General features: G+C 31.1%; 1 protein-coding gene across 1 annotated transcript; it reads right to left on the minus strand.

The window, feature by feature from the left end:
* Positions 1–20,351: 20,351 nt before the first annotated feature.
* LOC123675467 (piggyBac transposable element-derived protein 3-like) lies at positions 20,352–22,476 on the minus strand. The gene is made up of 2 exons (XM_045610826.1): positions 22,336–22,476; positions 20,352–22,134 (listed from the first exon to the last, which is right to left on the minus strand). Exons 1-2 carry the CDS (start codon positions 22,347–22,349, stop codon positions 20,352–20,354), a joined length of 1,797 nt encoding a protein of 598 aa, XP_045466782.1. The 5' UTR covers positions 22,350–22,476.
* Between the last annotated feature and the right edge of the window lie 212 nt (positions 22,477–22,688).

Below are 22,688 nucleotides of genomic sequence, written 5' to 3' on the forward strand. Positions count from 1 at the left end.
TATCGAAGTTATTCATAAATTTACACCTGGAATAGTTGAATAATTAAAATACATATATAAAATTGTTATTCAATCAAAGTTGCAAATTATATTAATTTATACTTACATATTTTCACTCATTGTTATTGATTTCAGTGCATTATTGTGAGTGAAGTTCTCTGATAACCGTTTGAGAAGGTTACAAAGTGGTGGGCAAGCAAGTAAGGCTTGTAATATTGAGTTTATATAACAAAAGTTACTTTTGTTTCGTAAACCCCTGGGTTTAAAACTGGTTTGGGTCCCATCAATTTTATAGTTCTTGAGAAATCCTGAAAATTAAAAAATATTACTAACCATGATAGAAACTTGAATTTTCACTGATATTTGTAGGTGAAAACCAATGCATTCCACTTTTCATCAAGTAAAATGGGTTCAACTAAGTAATTATCTACTGTAGATGTAAGCAAATTGTTAGTTGAAAGTAAGATAAATATATAAAAAAAGATATGGTTTTGAACTCACCTCCTAACATATGAGTGGCTGAATCTATTTTTTTGACTACTTTTGTATGTTTTAAAGATGTTACATGTGAATCATTTATTTTATTGTCTATTTTCTCATTCGATATTGTTTTAACATCTTTATCAAATAGACTAGCCCATGATTTTTTTAATACATTTACTGTGGGCTCCTCAATTTTAGATTCATTTTTATTCGAGATGCAACTTTCAATTTTTTCAATTGTCCCATTTGAATCATTTTTAATTATCTCTGTATTATCTCCTGCAATAATTTCAACTGTTTTTACAGCTGAACTAGGGGGAGTTGAAGGTTTCGAATGTTTTCCTGTCATCTCATTCTGGATAATAGGTTTTGTAATTGATAATCCATTGTAATTGATTACAGATTTTCTACACTCATTTTCTGAAAAAGTTGATATTAGTTGATTCATTATTATATTACATATTCATATTGACCATAAATAATTCTATTAAGATCTCTATACTTACTTGAACAAAATTTTTGTTTAACTCTCCATGGTAATTTGAATTCACTAGAATTGGTAAATAATATGGTATTCATTCTACGGGCCTCTTCTTCTTCTAACGCAGATAACTCTAAGAATTGTAGATTCTGAAAACAAATTACAATATAATAGTGGAAATCATTTTGGAAATTATAATATTTCTGTATATAGTATATCCAAAGTCACTTGAATTAGTCTATAAAAACGCTTTTGCTGTTACATCCAAAATCAAACTTATCTTATTCTACGGTGTTATAATTTGATTATTCTTTATTCTCGACCTGTAATATGCTATCAAGGAACGATATCAACGATGATGAACTGATCGTTGCATAATATTATAAGAGCACGAAAATGTTTGAGATGAATTCGGAAATGTTCTGTCTGAAGATAAGACAAACTAGGGTAGAACAGGTGCATGACCTTGAGATCCTTGAATGACATCCAATTTTCTATGTCAAATTAGCAGCTACGTTGCCGAATTGAATAAATGATAATGATGTACAGGGTGATTCACCGCGATGGCCTATTGTTTATGGAAAACTAATAATAATTTTGTGCTGAAAATTCAAACAATTTCCTTTTATACCGGAACCAGATTACTACTGACTTATTTCAAACGGCACACCCAGTATATTATTGCATTATCAGATAGCTCAGTTGATGATAATTTCAGCAATATGGCAATTCTTGAGTATAAGCTCAACGGTTCATAAGTAAATTTTACGTAGATATAAAAAGAGAGGGGTCTCAAGCAAATCCTATACTTAAAGAGTTTTCGAGGAAAAACTTGAACTAAAGAAAACTGCAATTTCTCATTGAATGGAGTAGTCTATTACTTCCAGAAAACATGAAAAGAAACTAAAAAGTCGAAATTTCATGAATTGTTATAAATTTTTCGTTAAGATGGTTGAAAATCCATAAAAAGAGAGGGGTCTCAAGCAAATCCTATACTTGAAGAGTTTTCGAGGAAAAACTTGAACTAAAGAAAACTACAATTTCTCATTGAATGGAGTAGTCTATGACTTCCAGAAAACATGAAAAAAAACTGAAATGTCGAAATTTCATGAATTGTAATAAATTTTCCGTTAAGATCCATAAACCAATAAAATTTTCAATTACGAATAATTAATGACATTTCATGAAATGTCAAATTTAGTTATCCAAATTTCGATTTTAGTTTTCTGGAAGTCATAGACTACTCCACTCAGAAGTTGTAGTATTTCCTCAGTTCAAGTTTTTCCTTGATAAATTTTAAATTTCTCGTATTCAGAATCAAAATAAATATTCAAAGATATAATAATATAATGTTTATATATAATCTAATATTAAAACTGTTCATCCAATAAAATCAATTAAATCGGGACATTCCTGTTTCCAAGACGATTAGCTAAATACCGGAGTTTATTTGAGAGTATTGATAGCAATATTTTCATAAATTCCGAAAAAATTTCTGAAAACTTTGACAACCCCTGTATAATTGAAATATTCAGGCTTCCTCCAAGTGACTTTGGATATACCATACCAGTATTTATTATAGGATATAAAAACAAAAGTAAAGTATTTTAAGAATTTAGAACACTATGAAACTAACTACATAAAATATAATTGATATTTGAAAATATTCGAATAAATGAAAATAACCCTAAGCTAGTATTAAAAAAATTACCTCCATATTCGAACAATTTTCTATTTAAATATGAAACTTTCCACTAGAAATATCACTTCAACAACTGTTTATCAAGTAACTCTTGGAAGAATGTTCGCTAAACTGAGGTTACTTACAATTTGTCAATCCGGCATGGTTGACGAACATAGAATATTTTTCTTATTCTTAACTATGTACAGGTCGAGCCATATATCTAATATTAGGGGCCAGTTGCACCATTTACCTAAACATTGATTAAAATTTAAACATTGATTAATTTCTGATTTCTCTTGGGAAATCATAGAGTAATCAACGTTTAAATTTTTAATTAATGTTTAGGCAAATGGTGCACCTGGCCCTTAGTCTATTGGGTAAAATATAGAAGTGCGCGTGCGCCGCATATTTTTTTGTTCATTCAGTCAATTTTACGTAGATATAAAAAGAGAGGGGTCTCAAGCAAATTATATACTTAAGGAGTTTACGAGGACGAACTTCAACTAAGGAAAACTGCAATTTCTCATTGAATGGAGTAGTCTATGACTTCCAGAAAACATGAAAAGAAACTAAAAAGTCGAAATTTCATGAATTGTAATAAATTTTTCGTTATGATGGTTGCAAATCCATAAACCAATAAAAAAAAACTAACTACATAAAATATAATTGATATTTGAAAATATTCGAATAAATGAAAATAACCCTAAGCTAGTATTAAAAAAATTACCTCCATATTCAAACAATTTTCTATTCAAACATGAAACTTTCCACTAGAAATATCACTTCAACAACTGTTTATCAAGTAACTCTTGGAAGAATGTTCGCTAAACTGAGGTTACTTACAATTTGTCAACCCGGCATGGTTGACGAACATAGAATATTTTTCTTCTTCTTAACTATGTACAGATCGAGCCATATGCCTTATATTAGGGGCCAGTTGCACCATTTGCCTAAACATTGATTAATTTCTGATTTCTCTTGAGAAATCATAGAGTAATCAACGTTGAAATTTTTAATTAATGTTTAGGCAAATGGTGCAACTGGCCCTTAGTCTATTAGGTAGAATATAGAAGTGCGCGTGCGCCGCATATTAAATTTCAATAATGATATATATAATAATAATAATAATAATAATTTTCAAACAGATAGTTTCTAAACTGTGCTCGAAATAAAAAATTCCAATCCCACAAAATTATCTGTATTTCGTTTCTTCATTTCCAGCTTAATTTTATTGTAATCTATGGTCCACAGTTCGCATTGAAAAAGTGTCCAGCGGACAGGATAAATAGAAGGCGCTAGTGTAGCTAGAGGGTATATTTGTATTTTGTGGTTTCTGTAATCTGCATTCCGTGGTTTCATTTTTAGCGTGGTTATATTCATAGATGAATACAAATGTACCCCTTATATATGGTTATAATTGATTCTGATAGATGTGGCAAGCTGAATAATAAATATTAAATTCTGTTGATAATTATAACATAGGTAATGAGAAAACCATTTTCTGTTGATATTTCGACATTTCGATCTTTAGCGGAATATAACAATTATGTTAAATTATTATATTTACTTTAATATTATTTTTGTGCCTCCCGACCAAAGTACAAATTTCCGAAATTATTTTTTGTTCCCGATAATAGGGACATTCGATCTGCCAACCCAAGAAAGCGAACATACTTTTGTTGGATAGCACATATGCCTACGTCTCTGGCACACATACCGGACTCATCAGTGTGACTTTGGTATAATTGTGTGTGCCGTGTCACATACGCTTGGGGAATTTATTATTATCGGGAGTCGCCGGGATGCGAACCCGGCACCTTGTCGGATCTCGGTGAGTGAGTCTACCTCTTAACGTCTAGGCTACCGAATGCTGTGTTTATTGTTGCTATGTGGAGCTTTATGAGAAGCCGCCACACTTTCATCCTTTTTGAAGTTTTCTATGAAATTTACCTTAGAACATAGAATATACTCTAAGAAATTAACCTTCTAGCTATTCAGAGAATAGTTTTCTATTCAGTGAGTAGTTGATATTTATGAATATTCGTTACTATTCATTGATGATGATTAGATAGTTGAGTAATTAATTATTTGTGAAGTTACGAATGAAAGTTTGAATGATCACTTTTCAGGAATAATTGAAAAAAGATATTGAAATTGGAGATCACATATGTTGAAATTGATAGATACAATTGAATTGTAATAATTCATTTCATAGTAGAAACTGGTATTCATCCAAAGAAACAAGAATAGAATTGGGATTTTATAAATAAAAAAATATAAAAATTGAATATAAGATTCTAACATATGAATTTAGCAATAAAGAGTTCTAATAATAACAATATAAGATTCTACATTCGAAATTAAATGCCGTCTTTTTAATCGACTGCACAGTTTATTCATTTGAAACCTTGCTTTCATATTTCATATGCATTGTCATTTCTAGACATTACTCTATTTCATTGGTCAATTATTGTTTGATTCTGAATTGCGAAACGACGAATTATTCTATTCTTTTAAATCGGAGTTCTAAAAATGTAAACACATCAACTGTGACTAGCATCACCCCCTAACAAAACTAAATCAGAAAACAAAGATTTTTTGAAAATTCCATATAATTGAACACGAAGTGTATTCTTGAAGGATTTAATGTTCTCAGAGTCCGCTTAGTCATTTTTTTTATACCTGCAGAACTGTAATGGGTCTATGTAGATTGTATTGTTCTAACGAAGGTTTTACTACGTCCATTTAAGCATCTATTGTATTTTGTACGTTGTCATGTAATAAAAATAATTCCTGCATTTACCAAACGACAATTTGATTATAAAAATATGACAAGTTTTGATTTTCAAGTGAATTAGAGGACCAATAGAAAAAAGAAATTTTATAGTAATCAGAGACGAGAATTCTCCAGAAAAATTGTTCTGACCCAGGAAAAGGAATAACAGGTTATAAAACGGAAATTAATGAGTGTTTTGTTTTGGGTCATTATAGATATAGGTTAATTCAGAGTTCATGACTGGTATATTTGTGATTTTTGTGAAACATAAAAAAATTACATGATTCGAGTGCATGAGGTACGATCTTCCAAAATATCCTCATTTATCTAGGTTACAGAAGTAGGAGAACGTAGCGCCGCTGAACACAGGGGAAAATTATAAAGTTTGGTCAAGTTTTTTTTTATTACATTGAGCGAAATTCACCTGATTTCAAGAGCAAAGAAAAAGGAATAAAGAGTCCAAAGTCCTGAAATAGCTAATACTGTTTATGGTTTATTGGAATTTTCTCGAAGACGATCTTTTTTCCTTCTGAGATCGTAGTTCTTGCAAAAATTCAATTTAAGTTTTAGGAAAAGAAATTTCTTCAAAATAAAACAAACAAAATTTTACATTTATACAAAGTCCGTTTATTAAAATATAATATTTATTTTTTATATACATATATATATATATATATATATATATATATAACATTGTATAGTCAATTTATCATATTCTCCCGAAATACAATACATGGCATTACTCATGAAACAACAGAAAAATATTACAATGTTCAGCATCCTTGAATCTAATCTGTACAAATTAACAACTATATCAATGAATTTTTACACTTCACACCGTATCACTCCTTCGATAAAATAATAAATAAGGAACTCTATCTCCTTGACGTTGAAGAACATCTTCTTCCGTAACTCTGTTTATTTTAGAGTCATCAAACCTCAACCATGTATTATACCCCGAATGGAAAGTATCTGCTATATAATGCCCATAGCTGGCCTCCTTTCCTACATGGTATACTACAGATATTAATTTATATTGTCTCTCCGCTGAAGTATTCGTCCTTCCAGATAATATTTTAGAATCAATCTGCAGATTGATGGGAAATTTTATAGTCTTCATTATTTTAGTGCAGCCATTCATTCTGTATTCGAAGCATTTCAAATGTAATACTAAAACTACAGGCAACTTCTCTATCATCACTTGCTGCCATGCTTCAACCGTTTCTTTCGTTTTCGATGATGTCAGACCCTCTAGTTTGTTCTTGGTTGTAAGGCCTTCTAATGCTTCAGCTATGTTATTTGCTTTCTTAATATTTACTGGCAATGTTAGGAATGGTTCAATATTTTCTGAAGTTTCGTCTCCGGTTTTATGGATTCTTGAACAGAGAAGTCCTCCGAATATATCACTAATCGGAGTCTTGTCCATTTGTATTTCTCTTGTTACATTCCCTTCGTTCTTAGGACCCACAACTTTCCAATCATCCACATCTATTTTCACTTCTTTTTTAGCTGCTTGAATATTTTCGTCATGGCTAAGCAATTTCATTATTTCCATCATTTCATCATTGAGTCCATTCAACAGAAGGCTCAAGAATTCTTCGGCGTCTTCTTGTCGGCCTTCAACAAGGAAAGAATCGCTACGTGTTCCGTTTAGCAACGTATAAAACGATGAAGCCTCAAACGAATTGCCATTGTCTATATTGACGAAAGTTTGCTTCTTGTTCTTCTTTTTTGAACGTGACTTGCGTCTTACATTGGGCAGATTATCGAAGTTATTCATAAATTTACACCTGGAATAGTTGAATAATTAAAATACATATATAAAATTGTTATTCAATCAAAGTTGCAAATTATATTAATTTATACTTACATATTTTCACTCATTGTTATTGATTTCAGTGCATTATTGTGAGTGAAGTTCTCTGATAACCGTTTGAGAAGGTTACAAAGTGGTGGGCAAGCAAGTAAGGCTTGTAATATTGAGTTTATATAACAAAAGTTACTTTTGTTTCGTAAACCCCTGGGTTTAAAACTGGTTTGGGTCCCATCAATTTTATAGTTCTTGAGAAATCCTGAAAATTAAAAAATATTACTAACCATGATAGAAACTTGAATTTTCACTGATATTTGTAGGTGAAAACCAAAGCATTCCACTTTTCATCAAGTAAAATGGGTTCAACTAAGTAATTATCTACTGTAGATGTAAGCAAATTGTTAGTTGAAAGTAAGATAAATATATAAAAAAAGATATGGTTTTGAACTCACCTCCTAACATATGAGTGGCTGAATCTATTTTTTTGACTACTTTTGTATGTTTCAAAGATGTTACATGTGAATCATTTATTTTATTGTCTATTTTCTCATTCGATATTGTTTTAACATCTTTATCAAATAGACTAGCCCATGATTTTTTTAATACATTTACTGTGGGCTCCTCAATTTTAGATTCATTTTTATTCGAGATGCTACTTTCAATTTTTTCAATTGTCCCATTTGAATCATTTTTAATTATCTCTGTATTATCTCCTGCAATAATTTCAACTGTTTTTACAGCTGAACTAGGGGGAGTTGAAGGTTTCGAATGTTTTCCTGTCATCTCATTCTGGATAATAGGTTTTGTAATTGATAATCCATTGTAATTGATTACAGATTTTCTACACTCATTTTCTGAAAAAGTTGATATTAGTTGATTCATTATTATATTACATATTCATATTGACCATAAATAATTCTATTAAGATCTCTATACTTACTTGAACAAAATTTTTGTTTAACTCTCCATGGTAATTTGAATTCACTAGAATTGGTAAATAATATGGTATTCATTCTACGGGCCTCTTCTTCTTCTAACGCAGATAACTCTAAGAATTGTAGATTCTGAAAACAAATTACAATATAATAGTGGAAATCATTTTGGAAATTATAATATTTCTGTATATAGTATATCCAAAGTCACTTGAATTAGTCTATAAAAACGCTTTTGCTGTTACATCCAAAATCAAACTTATCTTATTCTACGGTGTTATAATTTGATTATTCTTTATTCTCGACCTGTAATATGCTATCAAGGAACGATATCAACGATGATGAACTGATCGTTGCATAATATTATAAGAGCACGAAAATGTTTGAGATGAATTCGGAAATGTTCTGTCTGAAGATAAGACAAACTAGGGTAGAACAGGTGCATGACCTTGAGATCCTTGAATGACATCCAATTTTCTATGTCAAATTAGCAGCTACGTTGCCGAATTGAATTTTATTTCTTCGTTATTGTAAGGCGACATTTATACCCCTCAGTGGAAGCAGAAGGCTAAATGATAATGATGTACAGGGTGATTCACCGCGATGGCCTATTGTTTATGGAAAACTAATAATAATTTTGTGCTGAAAATTCAAACAATTTCCTTTTATACCGGAACCAGATTACTACTGACTTATTTCAAACGGCACACCCAGTATATTATTGCATTATCAGATAGCTCAGTTGATGATAATTTCAGCAATATGGCAATACTTGAGTATAAGCTCAACGGTTCATAAGTAAATTTTACGTAGATATAAAAAGAGAGGGGTCTCAAGCAAATCCTATACTTAAAGAGTTTTCGAGGAAAAACTTGAACTAAAGAAAACTGCAATTTCTCATTGAATGGAGTAGTCTATTACTTCCAGAAAACATGAAAAGAAACTAAAAAGTCGAAATTTCATGAATTGTTATAAATTTTTCGTTAAGATGGTTGAAAATCCATAAAAAGAGAGGGGTCTCAAGCAAATCCTATACTTAAAGAGTTTTCGAGGAAAAACTTGAACTAAAGAAAACTACAATTTCTCATTGAATGGAGTAGTCTATGACTTCCAGAAAACATGAAAAGAAACTGAAATGTCGAAATTTCATGAATTGTAATAAATTTTTCGTTAAGATCCATAAACCAATAAAATTTTCAATTACGAATAATTAATGACATTTCATGAAATGTCAAATTTAGTTATCCAAATTTCGATTTTAGTTTTCTGGAAGTCATAGACTACTCCACTCAGAAGTTGTAGTATTTCCTCAGTTCAAGTTTTTCCTTGATAAATTTTAAATTTCTCGTATTCAGAATCAAAATAAATATTCAAAGATATAATAATATAATGTTTATATATAATCTAATATTAAAACTGTTCATCCAATAAAATCAATTAAATCGGGACATTCCTGTTTCCAAGACGATTAGCTAAATACCGGAGTTTATTTGAGAGTATTGATAGCAATATTTTCATAAATTCCGAGAAAATTTCTGAAAACTTTGACAACCCCTGTATAATTGAAATATTCAGGCTTCCTCCAAGTGACTTTGGATATACCATACCAGTATTTATTATAGGATATAAAAACAAAAGTAAAGTATTTCAAAAATTTAGAACACTATGAAACTAACTACATAAAATATAATTGATATTTGAAAATATTCGAATAAATGAAAATAACCCTAAGCTAGTATTAATGAGCTAGTATTAAAAAAATTACCTCCATATTCAAACAATTTTCTATTTAAATATGAAACTTTCCACTAGAAATATCACTTCAACAACTGTTTATCGAGTAACTCTTGGAAGAATGTTCGCTAAACTGAGGTTACTTACAATTTGTCAATCCGGCATGGTTGACGAACATAGAATATTTTTCTTCTTCTTAACTATGTACAGGTCGAGCCATATATCTAATATTAGGGGCCAGTTGCACCATTTACCTAAACATTGATTAAAATTTAAACATTGATTAATTTCTGATTTCTCTTGAGAAATCATAGAGTAATCAACGTTTAAATTTTTAATTAATGTTTAGGCAAAGGGTGCACCTGGCCCTTAGTCTATTGGGTAAAATATAGAAGTGCGCGTGCGCCGCATATTTTTTTGTTCATTCAGTCAATTTTACGTAGATATAAAAAGAGAGGGGTCTCAAGCAAATTATATACTTAAGGAGTTTACGAGGACAAACTTCAACTAAGGAAAACTGCAATTTCTCATTGAATGGAGCAGTCTATGACTTCCAGAAAACATGAAAAGAAACTAAAAAGTCGAAATTTCATGAATTGTAATAAATTTTTCGTTATGATGGTTGCAAATCCATAAACCAATAAAAAAAAACTAACTACATAAAATATAATTGATATTTGAAAATATTCGAATAAATGAAAATAACCCTAAGCTAGTATTAAAAAAATTACCTCCATATTCAAACAATTTTCTATTTAAACATGAAACTTTCCACTAGAAATATCACTTCAACAACTGTTTATCAAGTAACTCTTGGAAGAATGTTCGCTAAACTGAGGTTACTTACAATTTGTCAACCCGGCATGGTTGACGAACATAGAATATTTTTCTTCTTCTTAACTATGTACAGATCGAGCCATATGCCTTATATTAGGGGCCAGTTGCACCATTTGCCTAAACATTGATTAATTTCTGATTTCTCTTGAGAAATCATAGAGTAATCAACGTTGAAATTTTTAATTAATGTTTAGGCAAATGGTGCAACTGGCCCTTAGTCTATTAGGTAGAATATAGAAGTGCGCGTGCGCCGCATATTAAATTTCAATAATGATATATATAATAATAATAATAATAATAATTTTCAAACAGATAGTTTCTAAACTGTGCTCGAAATAAAAAATTCCAATCCCACAAAATTATCTGTATTTCGTTTCTTCATTTCCAGCTTAATTTTATTGTAATCTATGGTCCACAGTTCGCATTGAAAAAGTGTCCAGCGGACAGGATAAATAGAAGGCGCTAGTGTAGCTAGAGGGTATATTTGTATTTTGTGGTTTCTGTAATCTGCATTCCGTGGTTTCATTTTTAGCGTGGTTATATTCATAGATAAATACAAATGTACCCCTTATATATGGTTATAATTGATTCTGATAGATGTGGCAAGCTGAAAAATAAATATTAAATTCTGTTGATAATTATAACATAGGTAATGAGAAAACCATTTTCTGTTGATATTTCGACATTTCGATCTTTAGCGGAATATAACAATTATGTTAAATTATTATATTTACTTTAATATTATTTCTGTGCCTCCCGACCAAAGTACAAATTTCCGAAATTATTTTTTGTTCCCGATAATAGGGACATTCGATCTGCCAACCCAAGAAAGCGAACATACTTTTGTTGGATAGCACATATGCCTACTTATGCGTTTCGTCTCTGGCACACACACCGGACTCATCAGTGTGACTTTGGTATAATTGTGTGTGCCGTGTCACATACGCTTGGGGAATTTATTATTATCGGGAGTCGCCGGGATGCGAACCCGGCACCTTGTCGGATCTCGGTGAGTGAGTCTACCTCTTAACGTCTAGGCTACCGAATGCTGTGTTTATTGTTGCTATGTGGAGCTTTATGAGAAGCCGCCACACTTTCATCCTTTTTGAAGTTTTCTATGAAATTTACCTTAGAACATAGAATATACTCTAAGAAATTAACCTTCTAGCTATTCAGAGAATAGTTTTCTATTCAGTGAGTAGTTGATATTTATGAATATTCGTTACTATTCATTGATGATGATTAGATAGTTGAGTAATTAATTATTTGTGAAGTTACGAATGAAAGTTTGAATGATCACTTTTCAGGAATAATTGAAAAAAGATATTGAAATTGGAGATCAAATATGTTGAAATTGATAGAAACAATTGAATTGTAATAATTCATTTCATAGTAGAAACTGGTATTCATCCAAAGAAACAAGAATAGAATTGGGATTTTATAAATAAAAAAATATAAAAATTGAATATAAGATTCTAACATATGAATTTAGCAATAAAGAGTTCTAATAATAACAATATAAGATTCTACATTCGAAATTTAATGCCGTCTTTTTAATCGACTGCACGGTTTGTTCATTAGAAACCTTGCTTTCATATTTCATATGCATTGTCATTTCTAGACATTACTCTATTTCATTGGTCAAATATTGTTTGATTCTGAATTGCGAAACGACGAATTATTCTATTCTTTTAAATCTGAGTTCTAAAAATGTAAACACATCAACTGTGACTAGCATCACCCCCTAACAAAACTAAATCAGAAAACAAAGATTTTTGAAAATTCCATATAATTGAACACGAAGTGTATTCTTGAAGGATTTAATGTTCTCAGAGTCCGCTTAGTCATTCTTTTTATACCTGCAGAACTGTAATGGGTCTATGTAGATTGTATTGTTCTAACGAAGGTTTTACTACGTCCATTTAAGCATCTATTGTATTTTGTACGTTGTCATGTAATAAAAATAATTCCTGCATTTACCAAACGACAATTTGATTATAAAAATATGACAAGTTTTGATTTTCAAGTGAATTAGAGGACCAATAGAAAAAAGAAATTTTATAGTAATCAAAGACGAGAATTCTCCAGAAAAATTGTTCTGACCCAGGAAAAGGAATAACAGGTTATAAAACGGAAATTAATGAGTGTTTTGTTTTGGGTCATTATAGATATAGGTTAATTCAGAGTTCATGACTGGTAGATTTGTGATTTTTGTGAAACATAAAAAAATTACATGATTCGAGTGCATGAGGTACGATCTTCCAAAATATCCTCATTTATCTAGGTTACAGAAGTAGGAGAACGTAGCGCCGCTGAACACAGGGGAAAATTATAAAGTTTGGTCAAGTTTTTTTTTATTACATTGAGCGAAATTCACCTGATTTCAAGAGCAAAGAAAAAGGAATAAAGAGTCCAAAGTCCTGAAATAGCTAATACTGTTTATGGTTTATTGGAATTTTCACGAAGACGATCTTTTTTCCTTCTGAGATCGTAGTTCTTGCAAAAATTTAATTTAAGTTTTAGGAAAAGAAATTTTTTCAAAATAAAACAAACAAAATTTTACATTTATACGAAGTCCGTTTATTAAAATATAATATTTATTTTTTATATACATATATATATATATATATATATATATATAACATTGTATAGTCAATTTATCATATTCTCCCGAAATACAATACATGGCATTACTCATGAAACAACAGAAAAATATTACAATGTTCAGCATCCTTGAATCTAATCTGTACAAATTAACAACTATATCAATGAATTTTTACACTTCACACCGTATCACTCCTTCGATAAAATAATAAATAAGGAACTCTATCTCCTTGACGTTTAAGAACATCTTCTTCCGTAACTCTGTTTATTTTAGAGTCATCAAACCTCAACCATGTATTATACCCCGAATGGAAAGTATCTGCTATATAATGCCCATAGTTGGCCTCCTTTCCTACATGGTATACTACAGATATTAATTTATATTGTCTCTCCGCTGAAGTATTCGTCCTTCCAGATAATATTTTAGAATCAATCTGCAGATTGATGGGAAATTTTTTAGTCTTCATTATTTTAGTGCAGCCATTCATTCTGTATTCGAAGCATTTCAAATGTAATACTAAAACTACAGGCAACTTCTCTATCATCACTTGCTGCCATGCTTCAACCGTTTCTTTCGTTTTCGATGATGTCAGACCCTCTAGTTTGTTCTTGGTTGTAAGGCCTTCTAATGCTTCAGCTATGTTATTTGCTTTCTTAATATTTACTGGCAATGTTTGGAATGGTTCAATATTTTCTGAAGTTTCGTCTCCGGTTTTATGGATTCTTGAACAGAGAAGTCCTCCGAATATATCACTAATCGGTGTCTTGTCCATTTGTATTTCTCTTGTTACATTCCCTTCGTTCTTAGGACCCACAACTTTCCAATCATCCACATCTATTTTCACTTCTTTTTTAGCTGCTTGAATATTTTCGTCATGGCTAAGCAATTTCATTATTTCCATCATTTCATCATTGAGTCCATTCAACAGAAGGCTCAAGAATTCTTCGGCGTCTTCTTGTCGGCCTTCAACAAGGAAAGAATCGCTACGTGTTCCGTTTAGCAACGTATAAAACGATCAAGCCTCAAACGAATTGCCATTGTCTATATTGACGAAAGTTTGCTTCTTGTTCTTCTTTTTTGAACGTGACTTGCGTCTTACATTGGGCAGATTATCGAAGTTATTCATAAATTTACACCTGGAATAGTTGAATAATTAAAATACATATATAAAATTGTTATTCAATCAAAGTTGCAAATTATATTAATTTATACTTACATATTTTCACTCATTGTTATTGATTTCAGTGCATTATTGTGAGTGAAGTTCTCTGATAGCCGTTTGAGAAGGTTACAAAGTGGTGGGCAAGCAAGTAAGGCTTGTAATATTGAGTTTATATAACAAAAGTTACTTTTGTTTCGTAAACCCCTGGGTTTAAAACTGGTTTGGGTCCCATCAATTTTATAGTTCTTGAGAAATCCTGAAAATTAAAAAATATTACTAACCATGATAGAAACTTGAATTTTCACTGATATTTGTAGGTGAAAACCAAAGCATTCCACTTTTCATCAAGTAAAATGGTTTCAACTAAGTAATTATCTACTGTAGATGTAAGCAAATTGTTAGTTGAAAGTAAGATGAATATATAAAAAAAGATATGGTTTTGAACTCACCTCCTAACATATGAGTGGCTGAATCTATTTTTTTGACTACTTTTGTATGTTTTAAAGATGTTACATGTGAATCATTTATTTTATTGTCTATTTTCTCATTCGATATTGTTTTAACATCTTTATCAAATAGACTAGCCCATGATTTTTTTAATACATTTACTGTGGGCTCCTCAATTTTAGATTCATTTTTATTCGAGATGCTACTTTCAATTTTTTCAATTGTCCCATTTGAATCATTTTTAATTATCTCTGTATTATCTCCTGCAATAATTTCAACTGTTTTTACAGCTGAACTAGGGGGAGTTGAAGGTTTCGAATGTTTTCCTGTCATCTCATTCTGGATAATAGGTTTTGTAATTGATAATCCATTGTAATTGATTACAGATTTTCTACACTCATTTTCTGAAAAAGTTGATATTAGTTGATTCATTATTATATTACATATTCATATTGACCATAAATAATTCTATTAAGATCTCTATACTTACTTGAACAAAATTTTTGTTTAACTCTCCATGGTAATTTGAATTCACTAGAATTGGTAAATAATATGGTATTCATTCTACGGGCCTCTTCTTCTTCTAACGCAGATAACTCTAAGAATTGTAGATTCTGAAAACAAATTACAATATAATAGTGGAAATCATTTTGGAAATTATAATATTTCTGTATATAGTATATCCAAAGTCACTTGAATTAGTCTATAAAAACGCTTTTGCTGTTACATCCAAAATCAAACTTATCTTATTCTACGGTGTTATAATTTGATTATTCTTTATTCTCGACCTGTAATATGCTATCAAGGAACGATATCAACGATGATGAACTGATCGTTGCATAATATTATAAGAGCACGAAAATGTTTGAGATGAATTCGGAAATGTTCTGTCTGAAGATAAGACAAACTAGGGTAGAACAGGTGCATGACCTTGAGATCCTTGAATGACATCCAATTTTCTATGTCAAATTAGCAGCTACGTTGCCGAATTGAATTTTATTTCTTCGTTATTGTAAGGCGACATTTATACCCCTCAGTGGAAGCAGAAGGCTAAATGATAATGATGTACAGGGTGATTCACCGCGATGGCCTATTGTTTATGGAAAACTAATAATAATTTTGTGCTGAAAATTCAAACAATTTCCTTTTATACCGGAACCAGATTACTACTGACTTATTTCAAACGGCACACCCAGTATATTATTGCATTATCAGATAGCTCAGTTGATGATAATTTCAGCAATATGGCAATTCTTGAGTATAAGCTCAACGGTTCATAAGTAAATTTTACGTAGATATAAAAAGAGAGGGGTCTCAAGCAAATCCTATACTTAAAGAGTTTTCGAGGAAAAACTTGAACTAAAGAAAACTGCAATTTCTCATTGAATGGAGTAGTCTATTACTTCCAGAAAACATGAAAAAAAACTAAAAAGTCGAAATTTCATGAATTGTTATAAATTTTTCGTTAAGATGGTTGAAAATCCATAAAAAGAGAGGGGTCTCAAGCAAATCCTATACTTGAAGAGTTTTCGAGGAAAAACTTGAACTAAAGAAAACTACAATTTCTCATTGAATGGAGTAGTCTATGACTTCCAGAAAACATGAAAAAAAACTGAAATGTCGAAATTTCATGAATTGTAATAAATTTTTCGTTAAGATCCATAAACCAATAAAATTTTCAATTACGAATAATTAATGACATTTCATGAAATGTCAAATTTAGTTATCCAAATTTCGATTTTAGTTTTCTGGAAGTCATAGACTACTCCACTCAGAAGTTGTAGTATTTCCTCAGTACAAGTTTTTCCTTGATAAATTTTAAATTTCTCGTATTCAGAATCAAAATAAATATTCAAAGATATAATAATATAATGTTTATATATAATCTAATATTAAAACTGTTCATCCAATAAAATCAATTAAATCGGGACATTCCTGTTTCCAAGACGATTAGCTAAATACCGGAGTTTATTTGAGAGTATTGATAGCAATATTTTCATAAATTCCGAAAAAATTTCTGAAAACTTTGACAACCCTTGTATAATTGAAATATTCAGGCTTCCTCCAAGTGACTTTGGATATACCATACCAGTATTTATTATAGGATATAAAAACAAAAGTAAAGTATTTTAAGAATTTAGAACACTATGAAACTAACTACATAAAATATAATTGATATTTGAAAATATTCGAATAAATGAAAATAACCCTAAGCTAGTATTAAAAAAATTACCTCCATATTCGAACAATTTTCTATTTAAATATGAAACTTTCCACTAGAAATATCACTTCAACAACTGTTTATCAAGTAACTCTTGGAAGAATGTTCGCTAAACTGAGGTTACTTACAATTTGTCAATCCGGCATGGTTGACGAACATAGAATATTTTTCTTCTTCTTAACTATGTACAGGTCGAGCCATATATCTAATATTAGGGGCCAGTTGCACCATTTACCTAAACATTGATTAAAATTTAAACATTGATTAATTTCTGATTTCTCTTGAGAAATCATAGAGTAATCAACGTTTAAATTTTTAATTAATGTTTAGGCAAATGGTGCACCTGGCCCTTAGTCTATTGGGTAAAATATAGAAGTGCGCGTGCGCCGCATATTTTTTTGTTCATTCAGTCAATTTTACGTAGATATAAAAAGAGAGGGGTCTCAAGCAAATTATATACTTAAGGAGTTTACGAGGACAAACTTCAACTAAGGAAAACTGCAATTTCTCATTGAATGGAGTAGTCTATGATTTCCAGAAAACATGAAAAGAAACTAAAAAGTCGAAATTTCATGAATTGTAATAAATTTTTCGTTATGATGGTTGCAAATCCATAAACCAATAAAAAAAAACTAACTACATAAAATATAATTGATATTTGAAAATATTCGAATAAATGAAAATAACCCTAAGCTAGTATTAAAAAAATTACCTCCATATTCAAACAATTTTCTATTTAAACATGAAACTTTCCACTAGAAATATCACTTCAACAACTGTTTATCAAGTAACTCTTGGAAGAATGTTCGCTAAACTGAGGTTACTTACAATTTGTCAACCCGGCATGGTTGACGAACATAGAATATTTTTCTTCTTCTTAACTATGTACAGATCGAGCCATATGCCTTATATTAGGGGCCAGTTGCACCATTTGCCTAAACATTGATTAATTTCTGATTTCTCTTGAGAAATCATAGAGTAATCAACGTTGAAATTTTTAATTAATGTTTAGGCAAATGGTGCAACTGGCCCTTAGTCTATTAGGTAGAATATAGAAGTGCGCGTGCGCCGCATATTAAATTTCAATAATGATATATATAATAATAATAATAATAATAATTTTCAAACAGATAGTTTCTAAACTGTGCTCGAAATAAAAAATTCCAATCCCACAAAATTATCTGTATTTCGTTTCTTCATTTCCAGCTTAATTTTATTGTAATCTATGGTCCACAGTTCGCATTGAAAAAGTGTCCAGCGGACAGGATAAATAGAAGGTGCTAGTGTAGCTAGAGGGTATATTTGTATTTTGTGGTTTCTGTAATCTGCATTCCGTGGTTTCATTTTTAGCGTGGTTATATTCATAGATAAATACAAATGTACCCCTTATATATGGTTATAATTGATTCTGATAGATGTGGCAAGCTGAATAATAAATATTAAATTCTGTTGATAATTATAACATAGGTAATGAGAAAACCATTTTCTGTTGATATTTCGACATTTCGATCTTTAGCGGAATATAACAATTATGTTAAATTATTATATTTACTTTAATATTATTTTTGTGCCTCCCGACCAAAGTACAAATTTCCGAAATTATTTTTTGTTCCCGATAATAGGGACATTCGATCTGCCAACCCAAGAAAGCGAACATACTTTTGTTGGATAGCACATATGCCTACGTCTCTGGCACACACACCGGACTCATCAGTGTGACTTTGGTATAATTGTGTGTGCCGTGTCACATACGCTTGGGGAATTTATTATTATCGGGAGTCGCCGGGATGCGAACCCGGCACCTTGTCGGATCTCGGTGAGTGAGTCTACCTCTTAACGTCTAGGCTACCGAATGCTGTGTTTATTGTTGCTATGTGGAGCTTTATGAGAAGCCGCCACACTTTCATCCTTTTTGAAGTTTTCTATGAAATTTACCTTAGAACATAGAATATACTCTAAGAAATTAACCTTCTAGCTATTCAGAGAATAGTTTTCTATTCAGTGAGTAGTTGATATTTATGAATATTCGTTACTATTCATTGATGATGATTAGATAGTTGAGTAATTAATTATTTGTGAAGTTACGAATGAAAGTTTGAATGATCACTTTTCAGGAATAATTGAAAAAAGATATTGAAATTGGAGATCACATATGTTGAAATTGATAGATACAATTGAATTGTAATAATTCATTTCATAGTAGAAACTGGTATTCATCCAAAGAAACAAGAATAGAATTGGGATTTTATAAATAAAAAAATATAAAAATTGAATATAAGATTCTAACATATGAATTTAGCAATAAAGAGTTCTAATAATAACAATATAAGATTCTACATTCGAAATTAAATGCCGTCTTTTTAATCGACTGCACAGTTTATTCATTTGAAACCTTGCTTTCATATTTCATATGCATTGTCATTTCTAGACATTACTCTATTTCATTGGTCAATTATTGTTTGATTCTGAATTGCGAAACGACGAATTATTCTATTCTTTTAAATCTGAGTTCTAAAAATGTAAACACATCAACTGTGACTAGCATCACCCCCTAACTAAACTAAATCAGAAAACAAAGATTTTTTGAAAATTCCATATAATTGAACACGAAGTGTATTCTTGAAGGATTTAATGTTCTCAGAGTCCGCTTAGTCATTCTTTTTATACCTGCAGAACTGTAATGGGTCTATGTAGATTGTATTGTTCTAACGAAGGTTTTACTACGTCCATTTAAGCATCTATTGTATTTTGTACGTTGTCATGTAATAAAAATAATTCCTGCATTTACCAAACGACAATTTGATTATAAAAATATGACAAGTTTTGATTTTCAAGTGAATTAGAGGACCAATAGAAAAAAGAAATTTTATAGTAATCAGAGACGAGAATTCTCCAGAAAAATTGTTCTGACCCAGGAAAAGGAATAACAGGTTATAAAACGGAAATTAACCCAGATATGCCTGAAACTTTTTTTTGCTTCTTTTTCAAATCACTTTTAGTTTTGATAGTTTATGGTTAATAATAAACACTTTTTTAACGAAATTTTTAATTTTTTTCGCTTTATATAAGAAAAAAATGGTGTATGTTATAACAGACAGTAGGAATTAGAACTACTATGCGAAATGAGAAATGATAGTTTTCTATTATCTATACAATAGGTAGGTTTCATAACAATTTTATTCTCTTGAATGATATTTGATGAAACATTCTTTCGGATGGAGTGCAACGTTGCATTTGCTACATCTAAAGGCCGCAAGTTTATGGCAGTACCCACATCTCGTCTGTTTTTCTTGATAAACTATAAGATGATCAAGTCTGTCGTATCTGGATTCCATTCGATGATATTTGCTTTGCTTAGAAGGGCCCCGTTTGGTTGTCTTTTTGAATGTTTCAAGAAGGCCAGAAGCAATACATCTTCGGAATGTTAAGTGATCCATTTTTCCTCCGTTGAATTTATGTAACTGCCATGCGTTTTGTTCTGCCATGTCAATGCAGTGTGAGAAAAGGGACGAGTACCACTTTTTTCCTCTTATGCAGACCCGGTACAAACCAATATTTTGGTCTGCCCGATCAACTCCACCCATATTCTCATTGTATTTTTTTATGAGATGCGGTTGATTGATATATATGTGTTTCTTTTCCTTTTGAGAAAATCGTTTAACAGAAAGAGTTGGAAAGGGAGAAGTTACATTTGACCCAATGGTTACAACATTGTTGTCATTCCACTTGCAAACAATGATGTTTTCGCCCTCAATGCAACTATAATCAAATGTACCTCGTGATTCCTTTTTCAATGCTTTAGAGCTTTTTAGAGGGCAGTTTTGAAGTCGATTTTCTCTCATTGTGCCCGTACATTTTATGCCTCTTTTTGCGAGCTCTATAAGTAAAATTATGGACGTGAAAAAGTTGTCACAAAATATGTGATAAGGAACGTTATTATATATGAGCATTAAAACATCTGCAAACTGTAAAACCACACTGGCACCTAAACCAAGATGATGATATTTCTTAGGTAGTTGAGTCCCTGATCCCTGGTATGGTTCAAACCATTCAACATATCCGTTTCTAGTAGTTCCTGTCCAAAATTTGTAACCCCAGCGGATCGGTTTTCCTCGAATGAATTGCTTCGTGCCATGGCCACCATAATATGGCACCATGGACTCGTCAAGGCTGTGGAATTCTTGAAAGGGGGCAAAAGCTTGGAATTTTTTGTTCAAAGTGTCAAATAGAGGGCGCAGTTTGGTAAATTTGTCGTCTTTAGTCAACTTTGTATTGTCATTACAGTGAAGATTTTGCATTATGAAACTAAAACGATCCCTCGACATTGCTTCATAAACTAGCTTGCTTCCAGCATCCTCAGCATTCTCCCAATACATAGCCCTTCTAGGAAATTTATAATATCCGGAGAGTAACAAAATACCAATGAAACATTTAATTTCTTCAGTGGATACGTCCCCTGATCTGTTATGCTGAGAGGCATATAAATTTGTGAAGTTTCTTATCAAGTCGATTATCTCATCGTCTACAAACAAGAAAAAAAGATCTATTGGCGATAAAGTATTTTTCGAGCCTTGCTTTTCTTGCCATGTTGAGAGACAAGCATTTATATCAGTTTTTTTCCATGTAAAAGTAGGTTTAGATTTTTTGAATGTGGATGTCTCGAAGAGCAACTTCTGGTGCTTTGGTTGCAGAAACGAAGACAACGGTAACTCATCCTCTCTGTCATAGCCATCTGCACTTAGTATGTCATTATTTTCGAAACTAACCTCAGCCTCCGCCCTAAGTTGATTTCCAGGGAGATTATTGATATCTACCTTAGCTTCATCTCCCGAGTCTTCATCCGTCTCGTAGCCATCGGAAGGGGGAAATATGGAAATTGTATCAGGAATGTCGTAAGACTCATCCAAGTTTTCAATTTCTTCCATAAGCTCGTGTAATGTTAAGGGTTTCTTCCAATAGCTGCAAAAAATAAAATGACTAAATATAGTAGTCTATTATACTACTGTCTGTTATAACAAACATTAACTTTAGAGGTTATGTTTTGAATCTAAAACGAGAAATATTTGACGAAATATGTTTACATGTGAAAAATACCTTATATTTTAAACAAGTTTCAGTAATGAATTAAAAAAAGATAACTTATATCCTGAAAATACTTACTATTTGTTATCCATGTTTTGCACAATAATGAAATCACTGATTCAAATTCAGGGTATTGCTGGATTAACTGACACAGACGAAAATATTCAAAACGAATAGATATGCCAGTTCATTCAAAAAAGCAGTAATACTGTCGCCATCTATGAATAAGTAGCGCAAGGTACATATATTTCGACTTTTGAGAGGTGTCTGTTTTAACATACGGTAGGTGTATCTGGGTTAATGAGTGTTTTGTTTTGGGTCATTATAGATATAGGTTAATTCAGAGTTCATGACTGGTATATTTGTGATTTTTGTGAAACATAAAAAAATTACATGATTCGAGTGCATGAGGTACGATCTTCCAAAATATC

This window comes from Harmonia axyridis, chromosome 3, assembly GCF_914767665.1.
Source record: "Harmonia axyridis chromosome 3, icHarAxyr1.1, whole genome shotgun sequence".
Lineage (NCBI taxonomy): Eukaryota > Metazoa > Arthropoda > Insecta > Coleoptera > Coccinellidae > Harmonia > Harmonia axyridis.